The sequence below is a fragment of the Schistocerca americana genome, chromosome 2 (genome assembly GCF_021461395.2).
Source record: "Schistocerca americana isolate TAMUIC-IGC-003095 chromosome 2, iqSchAmer2.1, whole genome shotgun sequence".
In the NCBI taxonomy this organism is placed as follows: Eukaryota; Metazoa; Arthropoda; class Insecta; order Orthoptera; family Acrididae; genus Schistocerca; species Schistocerca americana.
In genome coordinates this window covers 289338023-289359070 of record NC_060120.1, presented here as the reverse complement: position 1 = coordinate 289359070, position 21048 = coordinate 289338023, and the positions used below count along the sequence as shown (strand labels likewise).

At 46.2% G+C, this 21048-nt stretch overlaps 1 protein-coding gene across 1 annotated transcript in view; it reads left to right on the top strand.

The window, feature by feature from the left end:
- The window catches only part of LOC124594839 (probable ubiquitin carboxyl-terminal hydrolase FAF-X), a 300957-nt gene that overhangs the window by 10196 nt on the left and 269713 nt on the right, over window positions 1-21048 (top strand). Inside the window, exon 3 of the mRNA XM_047133291.1 lies at window positions 19945-20272. Within this exon, the coding sequence (XP_046989247.1) occupies window positions 19945-20272 (328 nt within the window). The remainder of the gene's footprint in view (window positions 1-19944; window positions 20273-21048) is intronic.

The following is a 21048-nucleotide window of genomic DNA, read 5'->3' as shown; positions in this document are numbered from 1 at the left end:
TTTCTGTTTTCACTTGTTGAAAACCATTTTATAGTGATTTCTCAGAAATGGTTTTATTGCCTTCAACAACCCCACATTTGTTACTTTAGGTTGAATAAGCTGGATTGCCGTGGTCATCTGCTCCTCCTCCACAGTATGTCCCTTCCACATTTGTGTACCCACTTTCTCACTCCAGCTGCACTTCTCTCATCTTCAGTGACTCTTACCGTTACTTCTTACCTTCCCAGCCTATCCTCCTCCTCACCAAGGAACTAACAGTTGTAAAATCTAGTGTAATGGCATGTTCTTTTGGTTTTGTGAGAGTGTTGGCAGCACTATTTGTTTTTTCTCTTAAAAGAAAGTAAAGGCCTGCAGTTCTGCCTCATAATTTAATATTTTTCTGCATTGGATTTTTCATTTGTTAAAACTCTCATATATTTTAAGATTCTGATTTTATATTAGAATCAACTGTACCTGTCTAGGTGGCTCCATGCTAAACTTCTTGCTCAATTTCAACCCTGCAAAGTATGTGTGAATAGCACATTTAAGACTATATATTTAGGAGAATGACGATGGAAAGTGGACTCGATAAAGCACCAAATGGAACTAAATAAAATTTACAGCTTTTTACAAAATAATAAAGTATTTTCATAGAGTGTGAGAGTCCTAAATCACTTTTGAATCCCAAATGATCGTGGACTAACGAGCTGCAGAGTATAAACACACATTGCATAAAATCTTCACAATGTTCAGACTACATCAAATCAGAGTTAAAACTTGAGCTTTCAATTATTAGTCCAATCTTCTTCTTAAGGAGATCACTGTCTTGTGGGATCAAAATTTGCTTCTGTTATAGTGGCGTTCAAGCTTGTCATCGGTCACTTGATATCACTTGGAAGTACACATTATTTTGACAGTGACATCACATGGAGAGCAGGAGTCACATGTAAAAATACGGAAAATCAGTAATGTGGTGTATGGCCACTTCTCCCTCCAGATCATGACTGAGGGACAAAAGGGGGGCAGAGACCACTCCCTTCATCTATATCTCCTTCAGAGTTATGGTTGTGGATCATATTTCTTTGAGATCACTCCATCTCAATTGCTCACCTCAGCAAATAGCACTCACCAAGTAGAATGTCATATGAAAATTTGTTTAATCGTAGATACCTGTACCAGACTAATAATGCACAGAAAGTTCTGGTTGAGAGTAATGAATTATTTAGGAATAAAGGAGACTACTTACCTAAAGGCAGAAGTACTGCATCCAAAATAACCTGTAGTCCCTGCGGAAATCCTTTGGCTCTACCCAGAACCTCTCCCCTCAATCCATCTCCCCACTCACTCCAACAACAGTCCGCATACCCACCTTCTACTTGCTCTCTAAAATCCACAAATCTAACAATCCTGATTGCCCCATTGTGGCTTGTTACAGTGTCCCCACCGAAAGAATCTCGGCCATTGTTGACCAACTACTACAGCCAGTTGCCCAAAACGTAGCCTCCCACATTAGTTACCAACCATCTCTCCCTCCCCCCCGCCACCCTCCACCCCCACCCCTCACCCCCCTATGGGGTCCACAACTCTTTTGTGGATACTTGCGTGGCAACCATGGGACCTCGAGCTCGTGCAGCTCTCATTCCTTTCCAGACTGCATGCCATCCCTTTCCACATCCCTCCCTGTCCCCAATCCCACCTCCCCTTCCCCTTTCCCTTCTCCCTCTCTTTGGGAGTACGTTTGTGCCTACATCTGGAGACGGACGCTTGCGAACAAATGAAATGTCTTCTCTTCTTTTATCTCTACAATGTAAAGTATCTGTCCTTACTTTGTCCTTCTCTTTCCTTGATTCTTCTCTTTACCTTCTTCTCTGCTGCGTGTCTGAAGGCTGACCCACGCGTAGCTGGTGATGGGGTAATGCATAATTCCCTGCCCTGGGGAGATAAGTAGGACCTGTATGTACCGCTGGTAAAGGCCAGGCCCCGGAAGGGGTGATTATCCGAGCTGGTACCTTCCAAACATTCCGATTGGCTCCTCCGTCTGTTTCTTGGGAGGTGTGACCTGAAGTGTGGACAATCATCTAAGGCGGGAGAGCCCTTAGAGAGGGCCCCTGCTATCAAGCAGCACGCCATCGGAGACGCTGGTAATCGTGGGGATACTTTCACAATGGTTTCTTCTACTTCTACAACTTCTGCCCACAAGAGGGGGCTAAATGAGTGAGTGTCAGCCACAGAAAATTCTTCCATCAGTGCCAAAGTTCCTAGTTGTTTCTTGGTCTGACGAAGGTCAAGACTTCTCAACAGTAAACCCTTTCATTATTCAGAAAGGTGTCGAGGCAATTGCAGGTCCTGTAGTCTTGTTCCTGGTTACGAAATGGCATCGTGCTATTAGAAACAGACAGTGCCCTCCAGGCACAAAAATTGCTTCGAACTACACTGCTACACACCTTCCCTGTCTGGGTGGAAGCACACCGTACTTTAAACCCATCACAAGTTGTGGGGGATATGAGATAATTTCAGTTCGCCCTTACCTCCCAAAACGTACGTGTTGCTGTCAGTGTCAGAGATTTAATCGTACCAGCCAGTCGTGTTCAAATATGGCCAAATGAGTTACCTGTGGCAGGGATGCCCATGAGGGTGATTGGTCACCCCCATCCCCTCGTTGCATCAACTGTATGGGCAACCATGCTGCTTCCTGTAGAGATTGCCCTATTTTTAGAGATGAACAAATTAGTCAGGAAATCTGAGTGAAGGAAAAGGTGTCCACCATTGCTGCCCATATAGCATTGTCCTTGCCTCTCCTTGACCTACTAACTAGCCATGCAGACTTGCAATATCACCTTTAGCGCCACGGTCATCAGATCAGCCAGCCCAGAGATCGCCTGTTCAACCTCCCCACTGTCATCTGCTCACTCTAAGGCTCAACCTTCATTGGCTCCTGCTAAATCACGGTCCCCAAAATCGGATGCCCAGACTTCCAAAAAAGAGCCTACTCATGTAGAGTTCCCATACCCAGACTTCACAACCCTCAACCTCCTTTGTGTCGATGTCCTGCTTCCGAGAAGGCTCATAAGAAAAACAGTTCCTCTCCTTCTCCACCACGGCGTGTCTCCTTCTACAGCGCCACACTCGGCCGTCTTCCATGTCGCCAAGATGCATTACTGGCGTCTCATCACCCAGCCAATCACTGGCGGCAGGTGCTGCCCCCGAACAACCTATGGATCAGGATCTTCTGCCTCTGGCTAAATGCCATTCCACGCCATCGGCCACTGGCTTTCAGTGGTCGCCGAGTTGACACCAACCATGGTGAGATTTTTCCTTTATTCATCTGTCCTGTGTCAGTTATCAGTTGGAATATCTGCGAAATACACTCCAATCAGGATGTGAACTGTTGATCCTCTTACTATCATACTCCCCGGTCATCTTCTGTCTTCAGGAAACAAAGCTACATCCCCATGATTGCTTTGTCTTCCCACATTTCCAATCAGTCCCGTTTGATCTCCCTGCTCTTGCCATTCCAGTGCACGAGGGACATATGATTCTTCTCCATGATACTATCCATTATCACCCAATCCATTTACACTGTTCCTTCCAAGCTGACACTATACGCCTTTCCCTTACTGGATTCGCCTTCTCTCTTTGTACCATATACATTCCATTGTCCACACCACTGGTGAGAGCCTATCTCATTCATCTCGTTGGTCAGCTCCCACCCCTTTATTCGCTGGTTGGGGACTTCAGTGTCCACCACCCATTTTGGGATCCCTGCGTCCTTGTCCATGAGGCTCCCTATTGATTGACCTCATCCACCAAGCAGATCTTGTTTGCCTCAAGAATCAAAATTTTTGTCTGCATCCATGTCAACCTACTCTGATTTGGACCTTTTGGTTGGTACTGTTCAGCTAGTTCAGAGCTTTGAGTATTTTGCTCTTACTGATACTCACTCGAGTGACCATTTTCCATGTGTCCTTCGATTACAGCCACAACTGCCATCTATGTGTCCAAGGCACTGGAAGTTTTCCCAAGCCAATTCGACACTTTTCTCCTCTCTGGCAACATTTGATGACATGACTGTCAATTTCCTTGCATCAATGATCAGGTCACTCATGTTATGAAAGTTACTCTTACAGCCGCGGAACGTTTAATACATTGTTCCTCCCCCCTGCAGGTCCGGGGGTTAGAATAGGTCCGAGGTATCCCTGCCTGTTGTAAGAGGTGACTAAAAGGAGTCTCTCTTTTGGCACTGTAAGTTCAGGTCCCATTTTATGGTTTGGCCTGCCACTTTCCAAATTCTACAGAAGTGTGGGCCATATGGGAAAGGACACCTTGCGTGGTGCATGAGTTAACCATAGTGCCCTTAGATTTGGTCTCCTGAACATCTTGACATGGCTTTGCATCTCCACCTGCAATTCATCTATTTGGGTGAGGACACTTTCCAGGGTACGTCACTTTCTTCCTGTGCCTCCTGTCCTCTTTCGCCCCTGTTACAATATTGGATTTCTCTGCACCCAATATCCAGCATCGTAGCCAGTCCATTGTGGTGGAGTCGTCACGTACCCATTTGGTGGTAGCCCCCTGACAACACAGGTATTGCACTGCTGTTAGTTGGTCTTTGCTGTGGCTGGGTAGTGCCCATGGGGAGAGCCCTTGATAGGAGTGGGTGGCATCAGGGTGGATGACCTGCAATGAAGCGGACTAAGTCATGTCTTGCGGTGACCGTACGACACCAGCAGTCTCTAAAAGGGCAAGATCAAATACAATGCTGACAGGTATGACCCTAAATTGTTTCCCTTCCCACAGGAGGAACATAAGGCTACAGGAAGAAGAGAGCCATATTGGCCTCGCTATTTAGTATGTAGCAGAATGGATGGGGACTCCTTTCTACCTATGAACCCTCAGTTTTTTGTTGAACATCTTGAGGATAAGTTTGGGGAAGTGACAGCACTGTCCAACATGACAAGCAGTGCAGTCTTGATTCAGACAGCATCCCCGTCCCAATCCCGGGTTTTACTCGCTTGTGACCAGCTGGGTGATATTCCTATTTCTTTCGCTCCCCATAAAAGCCTCAACATGATCCAGGGGATTATTTTCCATCGTGACCTCCTCTTGCAGTTGGCCGATGATCTCCATGCCAATCTAGAATGGAAGGTTGTTCATTTCATCTGGCATGTTTATAGGGGACCCAAAGACAACAGGGTTGCTACCTGTGCCTTCATTTTGGCCTTTGAGGGTGATTCATTGCCTGAAAAGGTCAGGGTGATGGTTTATCACTGTGATGTTAAACCATATGTCCCTCCCTGTATGTGGTGCTTCAAGTGCTGGAAATTTGGGCACATGTCTTCCCGCTACACTTCCAGTGCCACATGTCGAGACTGTGGACATCCACTGCATGCGGATACTCTATGTGCACTTCCACCCACTTGTATCAACTGTGGAGAGCAGCACTCAACCTGCTCCCCAGACTGCACAGTAGTCCAAAAGAAGTGGAAAATCATGGAGTACAAGACACTGGACTGGTTGACTCGCCAAGATGCCAAATGTAAATTTTAAGTGGTTACACCCCGTTCGGTGGACATCCACTGGATGTCCACAAATGCTGCAGCTACATTACCATCGCTATCTTAAGTACCAGTCGTACCAAGAACAGTGGGCCCTCCGGGCCTCCAGAATACATCGGCCTCCTTGGTGGTAGGAAAATCTCTGTCTGTTGCTCCCAAAGTACCTACTTCGGCTTGCTGCCCCCCCCCCCCCCTCCCCCCCCAAACACAGGGGGCATTGGTCCATTGGTCCCTTCCCCTCATCCCCTCAACTGGAGAAGCAGCAGCCTCCTCAGGTTCCTCTCATGTGGAAGGGGTCCCTTGGGACCCTCTCTCCCAAGATCTCCACTAATGCCACAGCAGACACTCACCAGTGGCTAAAGGAGCCAAAAGCTGGTGGACGGAGAGCTTTACGATCTTCCTCTGTGCCTGAAGCTACTTCGGAGAAGTCCTCCCAACGAGCCCCTAAAGAGAAGCGAGAAGGCAAGCAAACAAAGAAGTCTGCTAAGAAAAAGGACCCTCTGGTGGTCCTAACATCACCACTCCCTACCAATTTTGCACCTGCAGATGAGGTGGAGATGTCGGCGTCCCCTGAGGACTTGGATCTCACTAATGCCTCATCCACAATAGGGATGGATACAAATACTCAATTGGTGGCACCAGGTGGCCCTGAGGCGTAACCTGCTTCCTTGCATGCTTCATGCCTTCCCAACCTCAGGATAATGTCATCCTCCAGTGGAAATGCTGCGCCCCTTCAAACCCCTCTTGAAGCTGTGGCTATCAAGATAAGGACAACACAGGAAATAACTGTGTGCAACATATATCTTCCTCCAGATGGTGCAGTACCCCTGAACACGTTGGCTGCACTGATTCATTAACTCCCTAAACCTTTCCTACTTTTGGGAGATTTTAATGCCCATAACCCCTTGTGGGGTGTCATCGTGCTTGCTGACCGAGATAGAGATGTCGAGACTTTCCTGTTTAAACTCGATCTCTTTTTCTTAAATACTGGGTTCCCCACACATTTCAGTGTGGCTCATGGCACTCTCTCAGCCATGGATTTATCCCACTATAGCCCAGGACGTCTCCCATCTGTCGACTGGAGAGCCCACAATGACTTGGTGTGGTAGTGACCACTTTCCCATCTTCCTGTCCTCCCCCAGCACTGTTCTCCTGAATGTCTACCAAGATGAGCTTTAAACAAGGCACACTGGGAAGCTTTCATCTCTGCTGTCACCGTTGAATCTCCCCCACATGGTACAATGGATATGGTAGTTGAGCGGGTCACTAGAACAATAGTTCTGCAGCGGAAAACACGATCCCATGTTCTTTAGGGTCGGTGAAAGTTGGTACCTTGGTGGTCGCAGGAAATCGCTGAGGCCATTAAAGAGCGGCAGCGAGCTCTACAGCAACACAAGCGGCACTCTTCTCTAGAGCACCTAATAGCTTTTAAACAGCTCCGCGTCCACGTTAGCTAGCTTATAAAAATGTGGAAACAGGAATGGGAGGGGTATGTCTTGACCTTCCCAAGTCTGGACGGAGATCAGACGTGCTTGCGAGTACCAGACCTCGACAGGTGTCACTGGCGTTCACATCAATGGCGTGTTATCTACTGACGCAAATGCAGTTGCTGAACACTTTGCCGAGTACTATGCTCGAGTCTCCACATCTTAGAAGTAACCCCCAGCATTTCGTACCCTTTAACGGCAGATGGAAAGGAAAGCCCTCTCGTTCACTGAATGTCAGTGAACCCTATAATGCTCCATTTACAGAGTGGGAGCTCCTCAGTGTCCTTGCACATTGCTCTGACACAGCTTCTGGGCTAGGTCGGATCCACAGACATATGATCAAACATCTCTCGTCCGGTCACAAGCGACATTGTCTAGTCATCTTCAAACGGATCTGGTGTGATGGCGTCCTCCCATCACAATGGCGAGAGAGCACCATCATTCCAGAGCTCAACTCCGGCAAATACCTGCTTGATGTGGATAGCTATCTTCCCATCAGCCTCACCAACGTTCTTTGTAAGCTGTTAGAATGTATGGCAAGTCGACAGTTGTGTTGGGTCCTGGAGTCATGGCCTACTGGCTTCATCCCAGGGCAGTTTCTGCCAGAGTCGCTCTACCGCTGATAATCTAGTTTCCCTCAAGTCTGCCATCCGAACAGCCTTTTCCAGACGCCAACACCTGGTTGCCGTCATTTTTGATTTACAAAAAGCTTAAGACATGACGTGGCGACATCATATCCTTGCCACATTATATGAGTGGGGTCTCCGGGGCCTACTCCAGATGTTTAACCAAATTTCCTATCGCTTTGTACTTTCCGTGTTCAAGTTGGTGCCTCCCATAGTTCCCCCCCTTATCCAGGAGAATTAAGTTCCGCAGGGTTCTGTATTGAGTTTATCTTTACTTTAGTGGCCATTAAGGGTGTAGTAGCAACTGTCTGGCTGTCCGTCTCACCTTTTCTGTGTGCAGACATCTGCATTTCGTGCTGCTCCTCCAGTACTGGTGTTGCTGAGCAGCACCTACAGGGAGCCACCTACAAGGCGCAGTCATGAGCTCTTGCCCACAGCTTCCAGTTTTCAGCCGCAAGGTCGTGTGTCGTGCACTTCTGTCAGTGTCATACCGTTCATCTGGAAACAGAACTTTACCTTAATGACAATCCACTCACTGTAGTGGAGACCTATCAATTCTTAGGACTGGTTTTCAACACCCAGTTGACATGGCTTCCTCATCTTCATCAGCTGAAGCGGGATTGTTGACAGCACCTCAATGCCCTCCACTTCCTGAGCAACACCAACTGGGGTGCAGATCGCTCTACGCTGCTGCAGTTCTACAGAGCCCTTGTTCAATCCTGTCTTGACTATGGGAGTCTGTTTTGCGGTTCAGTGGTACCCTCTGCATTGCATTTACTGTTGCGTTCGACTGGCAACAGGAGGTTTTCGGATGAGTACTGTGACCAGCCTCTTGGTGGAGGCCGGAGTCCCTCCATTGAAGGTTAGGCATGTACAACTGCTCGCCAGTTACATTGCACACATTCGTAATTCTCCTGAGCATCCGAATTATCACTTTCTTTTTCCACCCACGGCGGTTATCTCCCGCATCGGCATCCCAGGTCAGGGCAGGGCAGGTGAGGGAGGTTTCTATCATACCATCTAAGGGTGGACATTTCACTTCACGTATGGTCCCTTCTGTCTGAACAGGAATCCTTCCCATTACCATCTCTCCTAGAGGTCAATTCACGTACACCTGCATGGTGTACATCTAGGCCGCAGATTCTTCTGGACCCTGAGGTCTCCGTTAACTCTGTGACTCTCCGCTATCACTTCCTCTCGATTCTTGACATGTACCGGGACCATGTAGTGGTTTACATCAACGGCTCGATGGCTGATGGTCACATTGGCTTCGCGTGTGCTCATGGAGGACATATTTAACAGCACTTGTTGCCAGATGGTTGCAGTGCTCTTGAGTGCATCTGCACATGCCCTGGCAAGTCGTTTCTCCTGTGTACTGACTCCTTGAGCAGCCTTCAAGCTATCGACCAGTGCTACCCCCGCCATCCTTTGGTAGCGACCATCCCCAAGTCCATCTGTGCCCTGGAATGGTCCAGTCGTTTCGTGGTGTCTGTTTGGACCCCAGGGCATGTCGAAATCCCAGGAAATGAACTTGCCGACAGGCTGTTCAAACAGACTACACGGAAACCGCTTCTGGAGATGGGCATATCCGTAACTGACCTGCGATCATTATTACGCCACAAGGTTTTATCACCTTTGGGAGGAGGAGTGGCATTATCTCAGTACACACAACAAACTGCATGCCAGTAAGGACACTACGACTGTGTGGAAGTCCTCCATGTGGACCTCTCACAGGGACTCTGTGATTCTCTGCCGGCTCCACATTGGCCATATGTGGCTACCACATGGCTACCTCCTCTGTCGCGAGGACCCACCTAGGTGTCACTATGGCTCACATATGACTGTCGTCCATATCTTGCTAGGCTGCCTACTTTTAGCCCCTCTGCGGCAGACTTTTAATCTTCCCAGCAACCTACCTTCAGTGTTGGGTGACAGTGCCTCAATAGCAGATTTAGATGTACGTTTTATTTATGAGGGTGGGTTCTGTCATACCATCTAAGGGTGGACATTTCACCTTCTCTCAAAGACCACCACGCACCCTCGATTTTAACTCTGTCGCACTTTCTCTGCATTTGTCTGTCTTGGTGGTCGTCTCTTCCCTACATGTGTTCATCTCGCCTTGTCTTTTTGTGGTGGACATTTTAATGTGTGGCAGAGTGCCTGGCTCATCTTTTATTATTGTGATCAGCCAGACCAGACCATCTCCTCTATGGTTTTAATACCGTCTTCTACTTTTCCTTGTGGTGTATGTTTTCCCCGTTTTTTGTTCATTCCATTCTTTTTCTTTTTAAGTGTGGTGTTGGGTGTTTTTGTACCTTGAGCCATGCTTGCGTCAGGAAAAAGGGACTGTAGTTTGGTCTCTTTGTACCCCAAACCAACCAGCCAACCTCGTACCTCTCCTTTGCCCTGGCACCCCGTAGTTCCTTGGTGGAACAAGGCATGCCAGGACACAATACGCGAGCGGAGATGTGCTCTTCGCGTTTACCGCCATCATATGTTGGCCAACTGTATCCACTATAAGCAGTTATGTGCGCATGCAGTTGCATCATACGCCATAGCAAGAAGGCAAGTTGGGATTTCTTTACCAGCTTATTTAATATCTTCACTCCCTCATCAGTTGTTTGCAGTTGAATCTGACGGATATCTGGCACGTCCAGTTTTTCCTAGGCTTCCAGGCTAACTGTCGTGCAGGACACCTTAATGGACCCAGTCACAATCTCGAACTCATTGGATTGACACTTTGCTGAGATTTCGAGCTCTTCTATTTACCCACCAGCCTTTCTCCCAAAGAAACCAGTAGGGGAGGAGCAACCTCTTGCTTTTTCCTCTCAAATCGCGAAAACTATAATGCTGATTTTTCTTGTGGGAGCTCAGACATGCACTCTTCTCCTCTTGCTCTTCTGCTCCGGGACTGGATGGTATTCACTTCCAAATGTTGCTGCATCCATCATACCCTAGTCTGTGCTACCTCCTTCACCTTTATAATCAACTTTGAGTTGACAGTACCGTTCCCAGAAGATGGCGGGAAGCTATTGTCATTCCTGTTCCGAAACCTGGGGAGGACAAACATCTCCCCTCCAGCTATCGCCCAATCTCTCGCACAAGTAGTGTTTGTAAGGTTTTGGAGTGTATGGTAAATCGTTGTTTAAGCTGGTGGCTGGAGTCGCAAAACATTCTACAACTGCCCAATGCAGTTTCCGAAGGCACTGTTCCGCATTTGACCATCTTGTTACTCTCTCCACTCATATCATGGCAATTTTCTCAGAAAACGCCAAACGTTGGCCATATTTTTTGATCTGGAGAGGGCATATGTTACCTGTTTGAGGACAGGCATCCTCCACACCCTGTTCTCTTGGGGCTTTCGAGGTCCGTTACCCCATTTCATCCGCAAATTTATGACAGAGCACACATTTAAGGTGTGGGTAAACGCTAACCTATCCCGTACTTTCTCCCAAGAAATTGGGGTTCCCCAGGGCTGTTTGCCATTGCTGTATATCCAATTATGGATTGTCTCCTTCCCGATGCCTTGGGCTCCCTCTTTGTAGCCGATTTTGCAGCCTACTACAGCAACGGACTAGCCTTCTTGAACGACATCTTCAAGGATGTCTCGATGGCCTCCACTCATGGAGCATCAAAACCAGCTTCAGATTTTCTCCCAGTAAGACGATCTGTGTTAACTTTTGGCATTAGACATAGTTTTATCCGCCTTCCCTACATCTAGGCCCTGTTGACCTTCCATTCTTGGACATTGCCAAATTCTTGGGACTTATGTTTGACAGAAAACTGTGCTGGTCTTCCCACGTTTCATATCTTTCGGCTCGCTGTCTGCGATCCCTCAACACCCTCTGTGTTCTCCCCCCCCCTGGGGGTCTGGGAGTAATAATAGGCCTGATGTATTCCTGCCTGTCATAAGCGGCAACTAAAAGGAGTCTCACACGTTTCGGCCTTTACGTGATGGTCCCCTGTAGGGTTTTACCTCCATTCTTCAAAATTTTTCCGAAGCGCGAGCCAATTGTGGAAGGGTGCCTTATATAGTGCATCGTGTCCATCGTGCCTTGATTTGTAGCGTGCTTTCTCGGCGCCGCATTGCAGTCCCGCTCATTCTCCATGTCTTGTACGAGAACACCTTCCTGGTCACGTTTTCCACCATGCACTATGCAGTGTCACTTTCTGCGCTGACAATGACCATGGAATTTTTTTGCACCTGATATCCAGCACAGTAGCCAGTCCGTTGTGGTGGGGCCGCCATGTACCCTGTTTGTTATAGCCCCCTGACAACACAGGGATCACTCTGTTGATGCCTGCACTGTTAACTCCCCATGTATCCCAAGGAGTAGACACCCGTAACCCTGCAGCATTGGTACTCCCAGCAATTGCAGGTGGCTTTTGCTGCGGCTGGGTGGCGCCTGTGAGGAGCGCCCCTGGTCGGAGTGGGTGGCATCAGGGCAGATGACATGCAATGAGGCATACCACATCATTACTTGCTGGTGATCAAGCACCAGCAGTCTCGTAACCGTTCAAAGTCTCGGTACAATGCAAGGAAGTAAAACTCGGATCATTCCCCTTCCTGGCCACACCATGGGAGGAATGCCAGGCTAAGGATGGCAGTTAACCTTATTCACCCCGGTACCTCATATGTATGAGAACTAATGGGGACTCCTTTGTTTCGATGAAGCCACAGTTTTTTGTAGACCATTTAGAGGGCAAGTTTGGTGGATGTTTCTGCTATCATCACGCCCCTTAAGAGCTTAAATATGGTGCAGGGTATTACATTCCACAGGCACCTTCTATTGCAGTCTGACAACGAGCTGCGCGCCAACTTAGAGCAATGAGGCGTTCATTTTGTCCGGCACGTCTATCGGGTTCAGAGGGATAATAAAGTTGCCACCAGTGCCTTCACTTGGCCTTCAAGGGTGACACATTACCTGAGAAGGTCAAGGTGATGGCCTACTGCTGTGATGTGAAGCCATATATCCCTCCGCCTATGCGGTGCTTTAAGTGCTGGAAGTTCGGCCGTATGTTTTCCCGCTGTACTTCCTGTGTCACTTATCGAGATTGTGGACGCCCTTCACATCCCAATACTCTGTGCCATGCCTCCCATCTAAACTGTGGAGAGCATCATTCCCCTTGCTCACCAGCCTGCAGGATTTTACAGCGCGAAAGGAAAATCATGGAATACAAGACGCTGGACTGACCGACCTACACTGAGGCTAAAAGGAAATTTGGGCATCTACATCATGTGGCTATGAGAACAGTTGTAGCCCCATCCGTTCAGCAAATTCCGGTTGGCTCTCTGAGCTGGAAGACTACACCTGCCCCCGTAATGGGGGGGGGGGGGGGGGGGCACTTCCCTCCCTGTTGCTCCCACACCACCTACCTTGGGAGCACCCAACCCCGTCCCCCCCAATCATCAGGGACACCAGTCCCCACTTCTCAGCCAGAAAAGCGTAAGTCTTCTTTCTTCTTCGGAACCACTCGCTAGGAAGGGCTCCCTTGGGTCACTTTGCTGGCCGCTGTGGCCGAGCAGTTATAGGCACTTCAGGCCAGAACCACGTTGCTGTTACGGTCACAGGTTCGAATCCTGCCTCGGACATGGGTGTGTGTGATGTCCTTAGGTTAGTTAGGCTTAATTAGTTGTAAGTCTAGGGGACTGATGACCTCAGATGTTAAGTACCATAGTGCTTAGAGCCATGTGAAACATTTTGAACCTTGGGTCACTCCCTTCCCAGGTTTCTGCTAGTGGGAAAGATGACTCCCGCCAGTGGCTGAAGTGCCAAAAAGTAGCTGGTCGTAGGGCTTCGCGATCATCCTCAGTCCCAGAGACTGAATCATTTAATTCGTCTCAGCAAGAGAAATCCAAAAAGAAGACCCCCAAGACCAAGGGACTTGCAGTGGCAGTCACACCACCGCTATCTACAAGCTTTGCTTCTGAGGATGAGGTGGAGATTGACAGTGGCCCATCTTCTGGTGCACAGTCCCACTTGACTGCCCAGCGATGGAATTGTGGGTTACCAGACTCGTTGCTGCTAATTTTATCTGACAACGCCTCATTGGCTGATTTAGTTTTACGTTTTATTCATGAGGGTGGGTTTTATCATTTGATCTAAGTTTTAGAGCATGTCCTTTGTCCTTCTGTGTCCACCCTAGTGTGTTGCAGAGTGGCTGGCTTCTTCTTTTTGTTGTCATCTGCTTTGTTGTTTTACTCTCTTCATCCCATTTTTTGCATTTCTGGTTTTCTTGTCCCCATTTTGTCCATTTACACGTTTGTTGCCTTTCATCGTTCTTGTGATTTTTCCTTTCATTTCATTTTGTGTTATCAGTCTCGTTTCTTTTATTCTCACACTTGTGTCATTGTTTTATTCGGAACAAGGGACTGATGACCTCGTAGTTTGGTCCTTACCCCTCTTTTAATCCAACCGTCCTCAGTATTCTAAGTGGTACCTCCTGGGCAGCAGCTGCCCTTCTGAGTCATTATGCTAGTCACTTGTCTTCTATGCCTGCTCATCTGATCATGTCTTTTTTCTTCTTCAATGCCTCCTTGGATTTAGGGTATGCAGGCAGCCCTTCCTCTCTACTACCATCGGGATTCTGCTTCCATTAACTGCTACAGTCACTTTCCTTCCAGTTCCCTAAAACTTTCTTGACAAATGGGGGTATGATGCCACCTTTGCTTCGCCCCCGGACCTTTCCCAAGGATACTACCCCCCCCCCCCCCTCCCCGTTAATCGTCGGGCATTTGCTGCTCTATGCGCACAGATGGAGGATGCCACATTTATTTACGCTGACGGCTCCTTTGGTGTCGGGAGTGCCTATATTATTGACGACACCCCTATTCGATTTCGGCTTCCCAACCAGTGTTCTGTATTTACTGTGGAGCTTTATGCTGTTCTCCAGGCTGTCCCATACATCCGTTGCCATCAGCAGATACAGTATATTATATGCTTGGGTTTGCCCAGCTCTCTTCTCAACCTCCTAGCTCTTCATCCCATCTACCTTCTGGTCCACCAGATTCAGGACTGGATTTACAATCTCCACTTTGGGCGTCTCTGTGGCATTCCTCTGGATCTCAGGGCATTCTGGTATACGCGGAAATGAGGCAGCCAATATAGTGGACAAAGGCTGCTGTCTCTCTTCTTCAGCATGCTGTTCGCATGGTTCCCTATTCAGATCTACAGAGTGTTTTACGCTGTCGTGTTGTTCTTTTATGGCACAAACAGTGGTCTGCCCTTCAGGATAATAAATTATGGGACATAAAAACTTTTCCCTGTGGTTGGACCTCTTCCTCCCAGCCTCGTCGCCGGGAGGAGGTAATTTTAACTAGACCCCGGATTGGGAATTGTCTTTTTAGCCATCGACATCTTATAAATGGCAATCCTCCCGCACTTCGTCCCCACTGCTCTCAATTGTGGACAGTAAGACACCTTTCACTTCAGTGCCCCTATTTTAACCTGTTACATGCCTGTTTGCAGCTGTCGCCTGATACATCTTCCCATTTAGCAGATGATGCTCTCAGCCAATCGTGTCTTTGAGTTTATAAGTGTTAGTGAGATGACATCAGCCAGTTGAAGCTCTCTTCTGTTTTTAGTTTCCCTCCTCCTTGAGTTTCACTCCATTGCTGCTGATTTAAATTTCTAATTTATGTTTTTACCCTTCCCTAAGCCACAGAATGGGCGCTTATGACCATAGCTGTTTTGTGCCCTAAAACCATAATCTAAAAATAGAAAAAAAAGAAAAAGAACCCAACCACTTCCTGCACAGGCTCTCCAAAATCTCCACACCTGTACCTCTCGAGTCCCTACTCGTAACTGTAGACGTAACCTCCTTATACACCAACATCCCTCATACCCATGGCCTTGCTGTGATTGAACCATGACCTCTCCCAACGCCCTGTTGTTCCAAACCTACCACTTCATTCCTCGTACACCCAGCCAACTACATCCTAACCCCCACCCAGTATCCAGTATGCTGAAGGCCAAAAAAGGCCTTCGCAGACAGGCAATACCCCCCCCCCCCCTCCACACACACACACACACACACACACACACACACACATCTGACGCTCACATTCATCCCAAGAACCGACCACAAAGAAGTGCCCCCCTTGTCACCCAGGACTCGAATGACTGAACCACATCTTTCATCAGGGCATTGATTACCTATCATCATGCCCTGAAATGTGGGACATCATACCCAAGATACTTCCATCCCATCCCAAAGTGGTGGTTAACTGTCCACCCAACCTACACAACATGCTAGTCCATCCCTAAGCCACTCCCACCGCCAATCCCCTGCAACAGGGTTCATACCCTTGCAGAGACCTGCCACATCCACCCACCTAGCACCATCTGCTCCAGTCACATCACAGGCTTATCCTCTCCCATCAGAGGCTGGGCCACCTGTGAAAGCAGCCATGCTATATACCAGCTCTGCTGCAACCATTGCACAGTGTTTTACATTGTTATGACAACCAACGAGCTGTCAACCAGAAAGAGTGGCCACCGTCAAACTGTTGCCAAAAACAAGGCGAACCACCCATTGGCACAACACGCAGCAGAGCGCAACAAACAAGATTTAAATGGCTGCTTCACAACCTGTGTCATCTGGATCCTACCCGCCAGCAGCAGCACCTTTTTTAGCTGTGCAGGTGGAAGCTATCCTTACAGCACATCCTTCGCTTCCGTATCTCCCTGGCCTAAACCTAAGGTAAATATGTCAGCTAGTTGTGTGCTGCCATCTCATGCCCTAGTCTGTGAAATCAAGTGCTCAGCAATCTGCTACCAGCCCCCTTTACCTGCACCACTACCTAGCCCACAGATGGCTCCCCAATTTTCCATGAGCTGCTAGATGCTCCCCCCAACCCCCTCTCTCCCTCCCGCCCACCACTTCTCTCCATCCCACACCCCACCCCACTCTGCATCCACACCTCACCCAGTACACTCATTGTCGGCCAAGAAATAGCTTGCAGTTGAATGAGCCTAATGTAAAGAGACAGGCGTGTGTGTGTGTGTGTGTGTGTGTGTGTGTGTGTGTGTGTGTGTGTGTGTGTGTAAGGGGGGGGGGCACATGTTCCTCCTATAGCTTGAAAAAGGAATTCCATTCCAAAAGCTAGCAAAGTAAAGCTCTGTATCTTTTGTGTGTGTATCTGTCAAAGATGCAGTGCTTCTGCCTTTAGGTATCCCAGACTAAATTAAACCTAAGTTCAGCATCCCAAAGAATTATTCTTCTTTGGGTCTAAGAACCATACACCAACTTCAATGCTTCTTCCTTTCTTCTCCTTCCAGTATTCTTTCATCTTCTGTGTATCCTTTCTCTCTCTTCGGGGCATTTTGGCTCTGTCTTCTCCCTTCTGCCTTGGAATCCTTCTATATTTAACACTTTCTTCTTCAAACTCTCTTTTTGTTTTTTTTTTCCAAATCTTTCCTAACTTCTTGAATTCATTTTACTGTTGACTTCTTGATCCAAAGATATTTAAAAAGCTGTTTGGTTAACCTCTTGTTGTTCATTCTGTTTACATGTCCAAAAACAAAACAAAAGTAGCAGTTGCCTCTTCTGTTGCATTTCAGTTATGTTTTCTGTGTTGCGATATATTTCTTCATTACTTTTTAATTTCCATACTTCTGTATTTTTTAGCAGACATAGTATTTTTCATATGATTTTTTTTTTTCTAGAAGTTTAAAGTTTGTGTAGTTTGTAATTCAGCACTAAACATTCACTTGCATAAAGACATTCTGGTATACTACAGTGTTGTAGTGTTGTATTTTCAAATTTTTAGAGAGAGACCTTTTGTTGTAAATGCTCTATACATTTTATAGACTCTTCCCTCTACAGCAAATTTTTCGAGGCCATTTTCTTGTTTCATTTCTCCCAAATATTTAAATTTATTAGCACTGTTCATCTGTCCAGTACCTGTTACTAGGATTTCTGTTGCTTATTTTTATGTTTGTTGGCTATTTCTTCCAAGAGATTGATTTGTATTCCTGTATTTGTTAGGCTTTCTGAAAGAATGGCGAAATCATCCACAAATGCTAGACAGTGAATTTCAGTACATTTGTTGTGAGTCCCCCGTCTTATTGGTGATAGCTTATGTTCTTTTTCTTTCCATTCTCTTACCATTTTCTCTAGGACACAGTTGAAGACGAGTGGAAACAGTCACCCACCGTGCCTTACAACTGTTTTTATTTTGAATGTCTCAGATATTCCACCTCGAAACCATTCTTTTGATATGGTGTCTGTGAGCGTTTCACGAAAATGTTTACTAGTTTAGATTTAATGCCAAATGCTTGTCAGATCACTTTATCTAGCATTTCCCTATCAACCGCATCAAATGCCAAAGCATCATCATCTAATGGTTTACATAGCCATTTTACATTCTTATATAAAATGTTAAATTTATATAAAAAATATATAGTATAAAACAAATATAATACACTGAGACAAAAAAAGATGCTCTACTAAGTAATTATCCAAATGGGACAGAAATAGGTAGAGTGATATATGTGCATAGACAAACAAATCAGAATAGCTGGATTAATTATTCAAGAGAAAGAGCTTGGAAATTGAGCAAGTCAGCAGTGTGTTGGTCTACCTCTGGCAAGCAGTTGATTGGCATTGATTGATAGTTGTTGAACATCCTCCAGAGGGGTATTGTGCCAAATTTTGTCCAGTTGGTGCATTAATCGTCAAAATCCCTAAACTGTTGGAGGACCGTAACCGTAATGCTCCAAACTTTCTCAAATCGGGAGAGATGCGGTTACTTTGCTGACCGAGGTAAAGTTTAGTGAGCACGAAGACAAAAAGTAGGAACTCTTGCCTTCTGTGAGGGCATTCATTATCTTACTGAAATGTAAGCCCAGTATCATCGATGTACCGCTGTGCTGTAAGGGTGCTGCGGATGACAACCAAAGGGGTCCTGCTGTGAAAGAAATGGCTCCCCAGATCAACATTCCTTGTTTTTGGGCAGTATGGTGGGCCACAGTCAGTTTGATATCTCACTGCCATCCTGGGCACCTCCAGACATGTCTTTTTTCTGGAATTTTATTGACTGGAGTAGAATTGTTTTTAATAATGAGTCCCACTTCAAACGGACCCCCGATCAGTAGCAAAGACATATCTGAAGATGATGAAGGGAGCATTGATTTTGTCAGACAAAGGGCCACATTGGCTTCAGAAATGGATATGGTACAGTAGACTGTTAGCAAGTCGTGATGAAATTATAGAACACGGCAATGCGTATGAATTACCACTTTGTGTGGTATTCAGATTTTGAGAAAGTATTTGTCTCAGAAAACTGAGAGCCACTCAGTGATCAGCGGAGTGAAGCTTGTTGAAATGGAAAATGACAAGCAGAGACAGAGAAAACAAATGTGCAGGGAATAGACTGGAGTGGACATGGTCATGTCTCTTGGAATCAAAGGTGGTCTGCCTTGGTACAGCTATGACATTAGGAAACTTGGGTGTATACAGGTGAAGACCATAGAGGCTGGAGTAGATCTCGAGGCAGCAGTGGATGTCTTGTGGCTGGTGGTGGTCCACGTATGACTGGCCATAAGATAAGAATCTCGGGCACTATATGGTGTGTTTTGAGGTATCTCTCCATACACACACTGAGTTTGTGGGAGAGGGGTACATGTGCACATCTGTGTGAATTGTCTCTCTTTCATGTAGACATTTTCTAAGAAAAGACATTTAGGGGTTGCAGAATATTTTAAAATTTTGTGCGGAATAATGACTATTGGAATTTTCTAAGGGTGCCGTTATATGTAATGTCTGCAGTGAAGATTTTTCATCATTTCTAAGAGACTTAGATGTGAGATAGCATAGCAGAGCCTAATTTTCCTGAAGCAGTTGTCTTTATGTTAAAAATGTTACGGCCTTTCTTAACTTCCTCGTTCTACTTCTGCTTGGAAAGGAAGTATGTCACCAGCCACTGGAGGCTTGGTGAACCAAATAATTGATGAAAGGAGTAATCACTGAGGAGACCTAATGGCTCAGTCTGGACAGTACAGGAGTTGGTTGTGTGTAGTTATGATTTGAACAATGTCACTTGTACGAAATGTGGTTTGGTAATTGATATTACTATTTGTGTGCTTATATAATGGAGTTTGACAGTTAATTTGGATAAAGTTGCTACTGTGTGTTTTTCTCAATATAATGTCTTGGAGTAACCTCCTTCATTAATCATAGACAGAATGATGATGAAATTATTAAGAGTAAATCTTTCCCTCCCTGTGTGTGTGTGTGTGTGTGTGTGTGTGTGTGTGTGTGTGTAAAGATCTTAATGAATTTAAATTGTTGCAGCAGCCACAGATTGTTCCTCCTGTCAGCATGGGTACTATGCAGTTGTCTCCTGAAACTGGTGTGGTGGGAAGCAATGACTCTTTGCCATTAGAGCAGCAACAGCCTCCACCACTTCCATCACCTCAGCAAATCTTACCGCAGCATCAAATACAGCTCCCTGCGGAACTAATAGCTTCTGAAGATGGAAGCATACCAGAGCCTGATTTTCCTCACGCCAAGCTGGCAATGCTTGAAGAAAAGATATCCAGCCCACGTTGGGTAGTTCCTGTGTTGCCTGAACAAGAATTAGAGGTGCTATTGAATGCATCAATAGATCTGTGCAGAAAAGGTGAGTTACTAGACTTAAAAGCAAAGCTTCACATTTAAAGTACAGCTATAAAATGAATGAATATAGTTGTTTTGCTGCTGCCTTTTTGCTGTGACATTTGTGGGGAATTGTGAGCCAGAAGAAAATGGTGGTCTTGTTTCAGTAAATTTGGTGATAACTGCTGCATACATACAAGGAAGGTGGGATAGACCAATTACAGGATTTAAACAATTTGAGGCGTAAGAGTTTACAGCTTGTAGTATGAATCTGTAAACATGTTGTGTGAACTGGAAGCCTATAATTAATTTTTAATGGGGTTAATCATGTCTTTGAAAAGGAATTTTAACAGTAATATAACCAGACATGTTTAGTAGTGCTTACAGGCACTCATTACAACATGTTGATTCAGGAACCTAGTATTTCCAAACATAAGTGCACACATACCATTTATCACCTGTAGTGAAACTACAGAATAGTAGAACATTGTTATGGAGACTGTTGCCTTGGTTGTAATCTCAATGTTGGTCTTTCACAGAGAAGTTGACTCACCTGAGATGTAACAATTTGCATGCAGGATTTGTTGCACATCCACATATAATTTTATATCATTTCTGTTAAAGGTAAGCATCATTGAGCAGTATTGCTCAGCTATGTAGCTGTGGGTCTCGCTGCTCACTGGACCTAATGGTAATAAATAAAAACTGTAAATACCACCGTTTAAGGAGTGACCCAGGTTTCCATTGTGAAATGTACGAGGAAGAACTGGCAATTGCTATGCTGATTGTTAGTATTCTTCT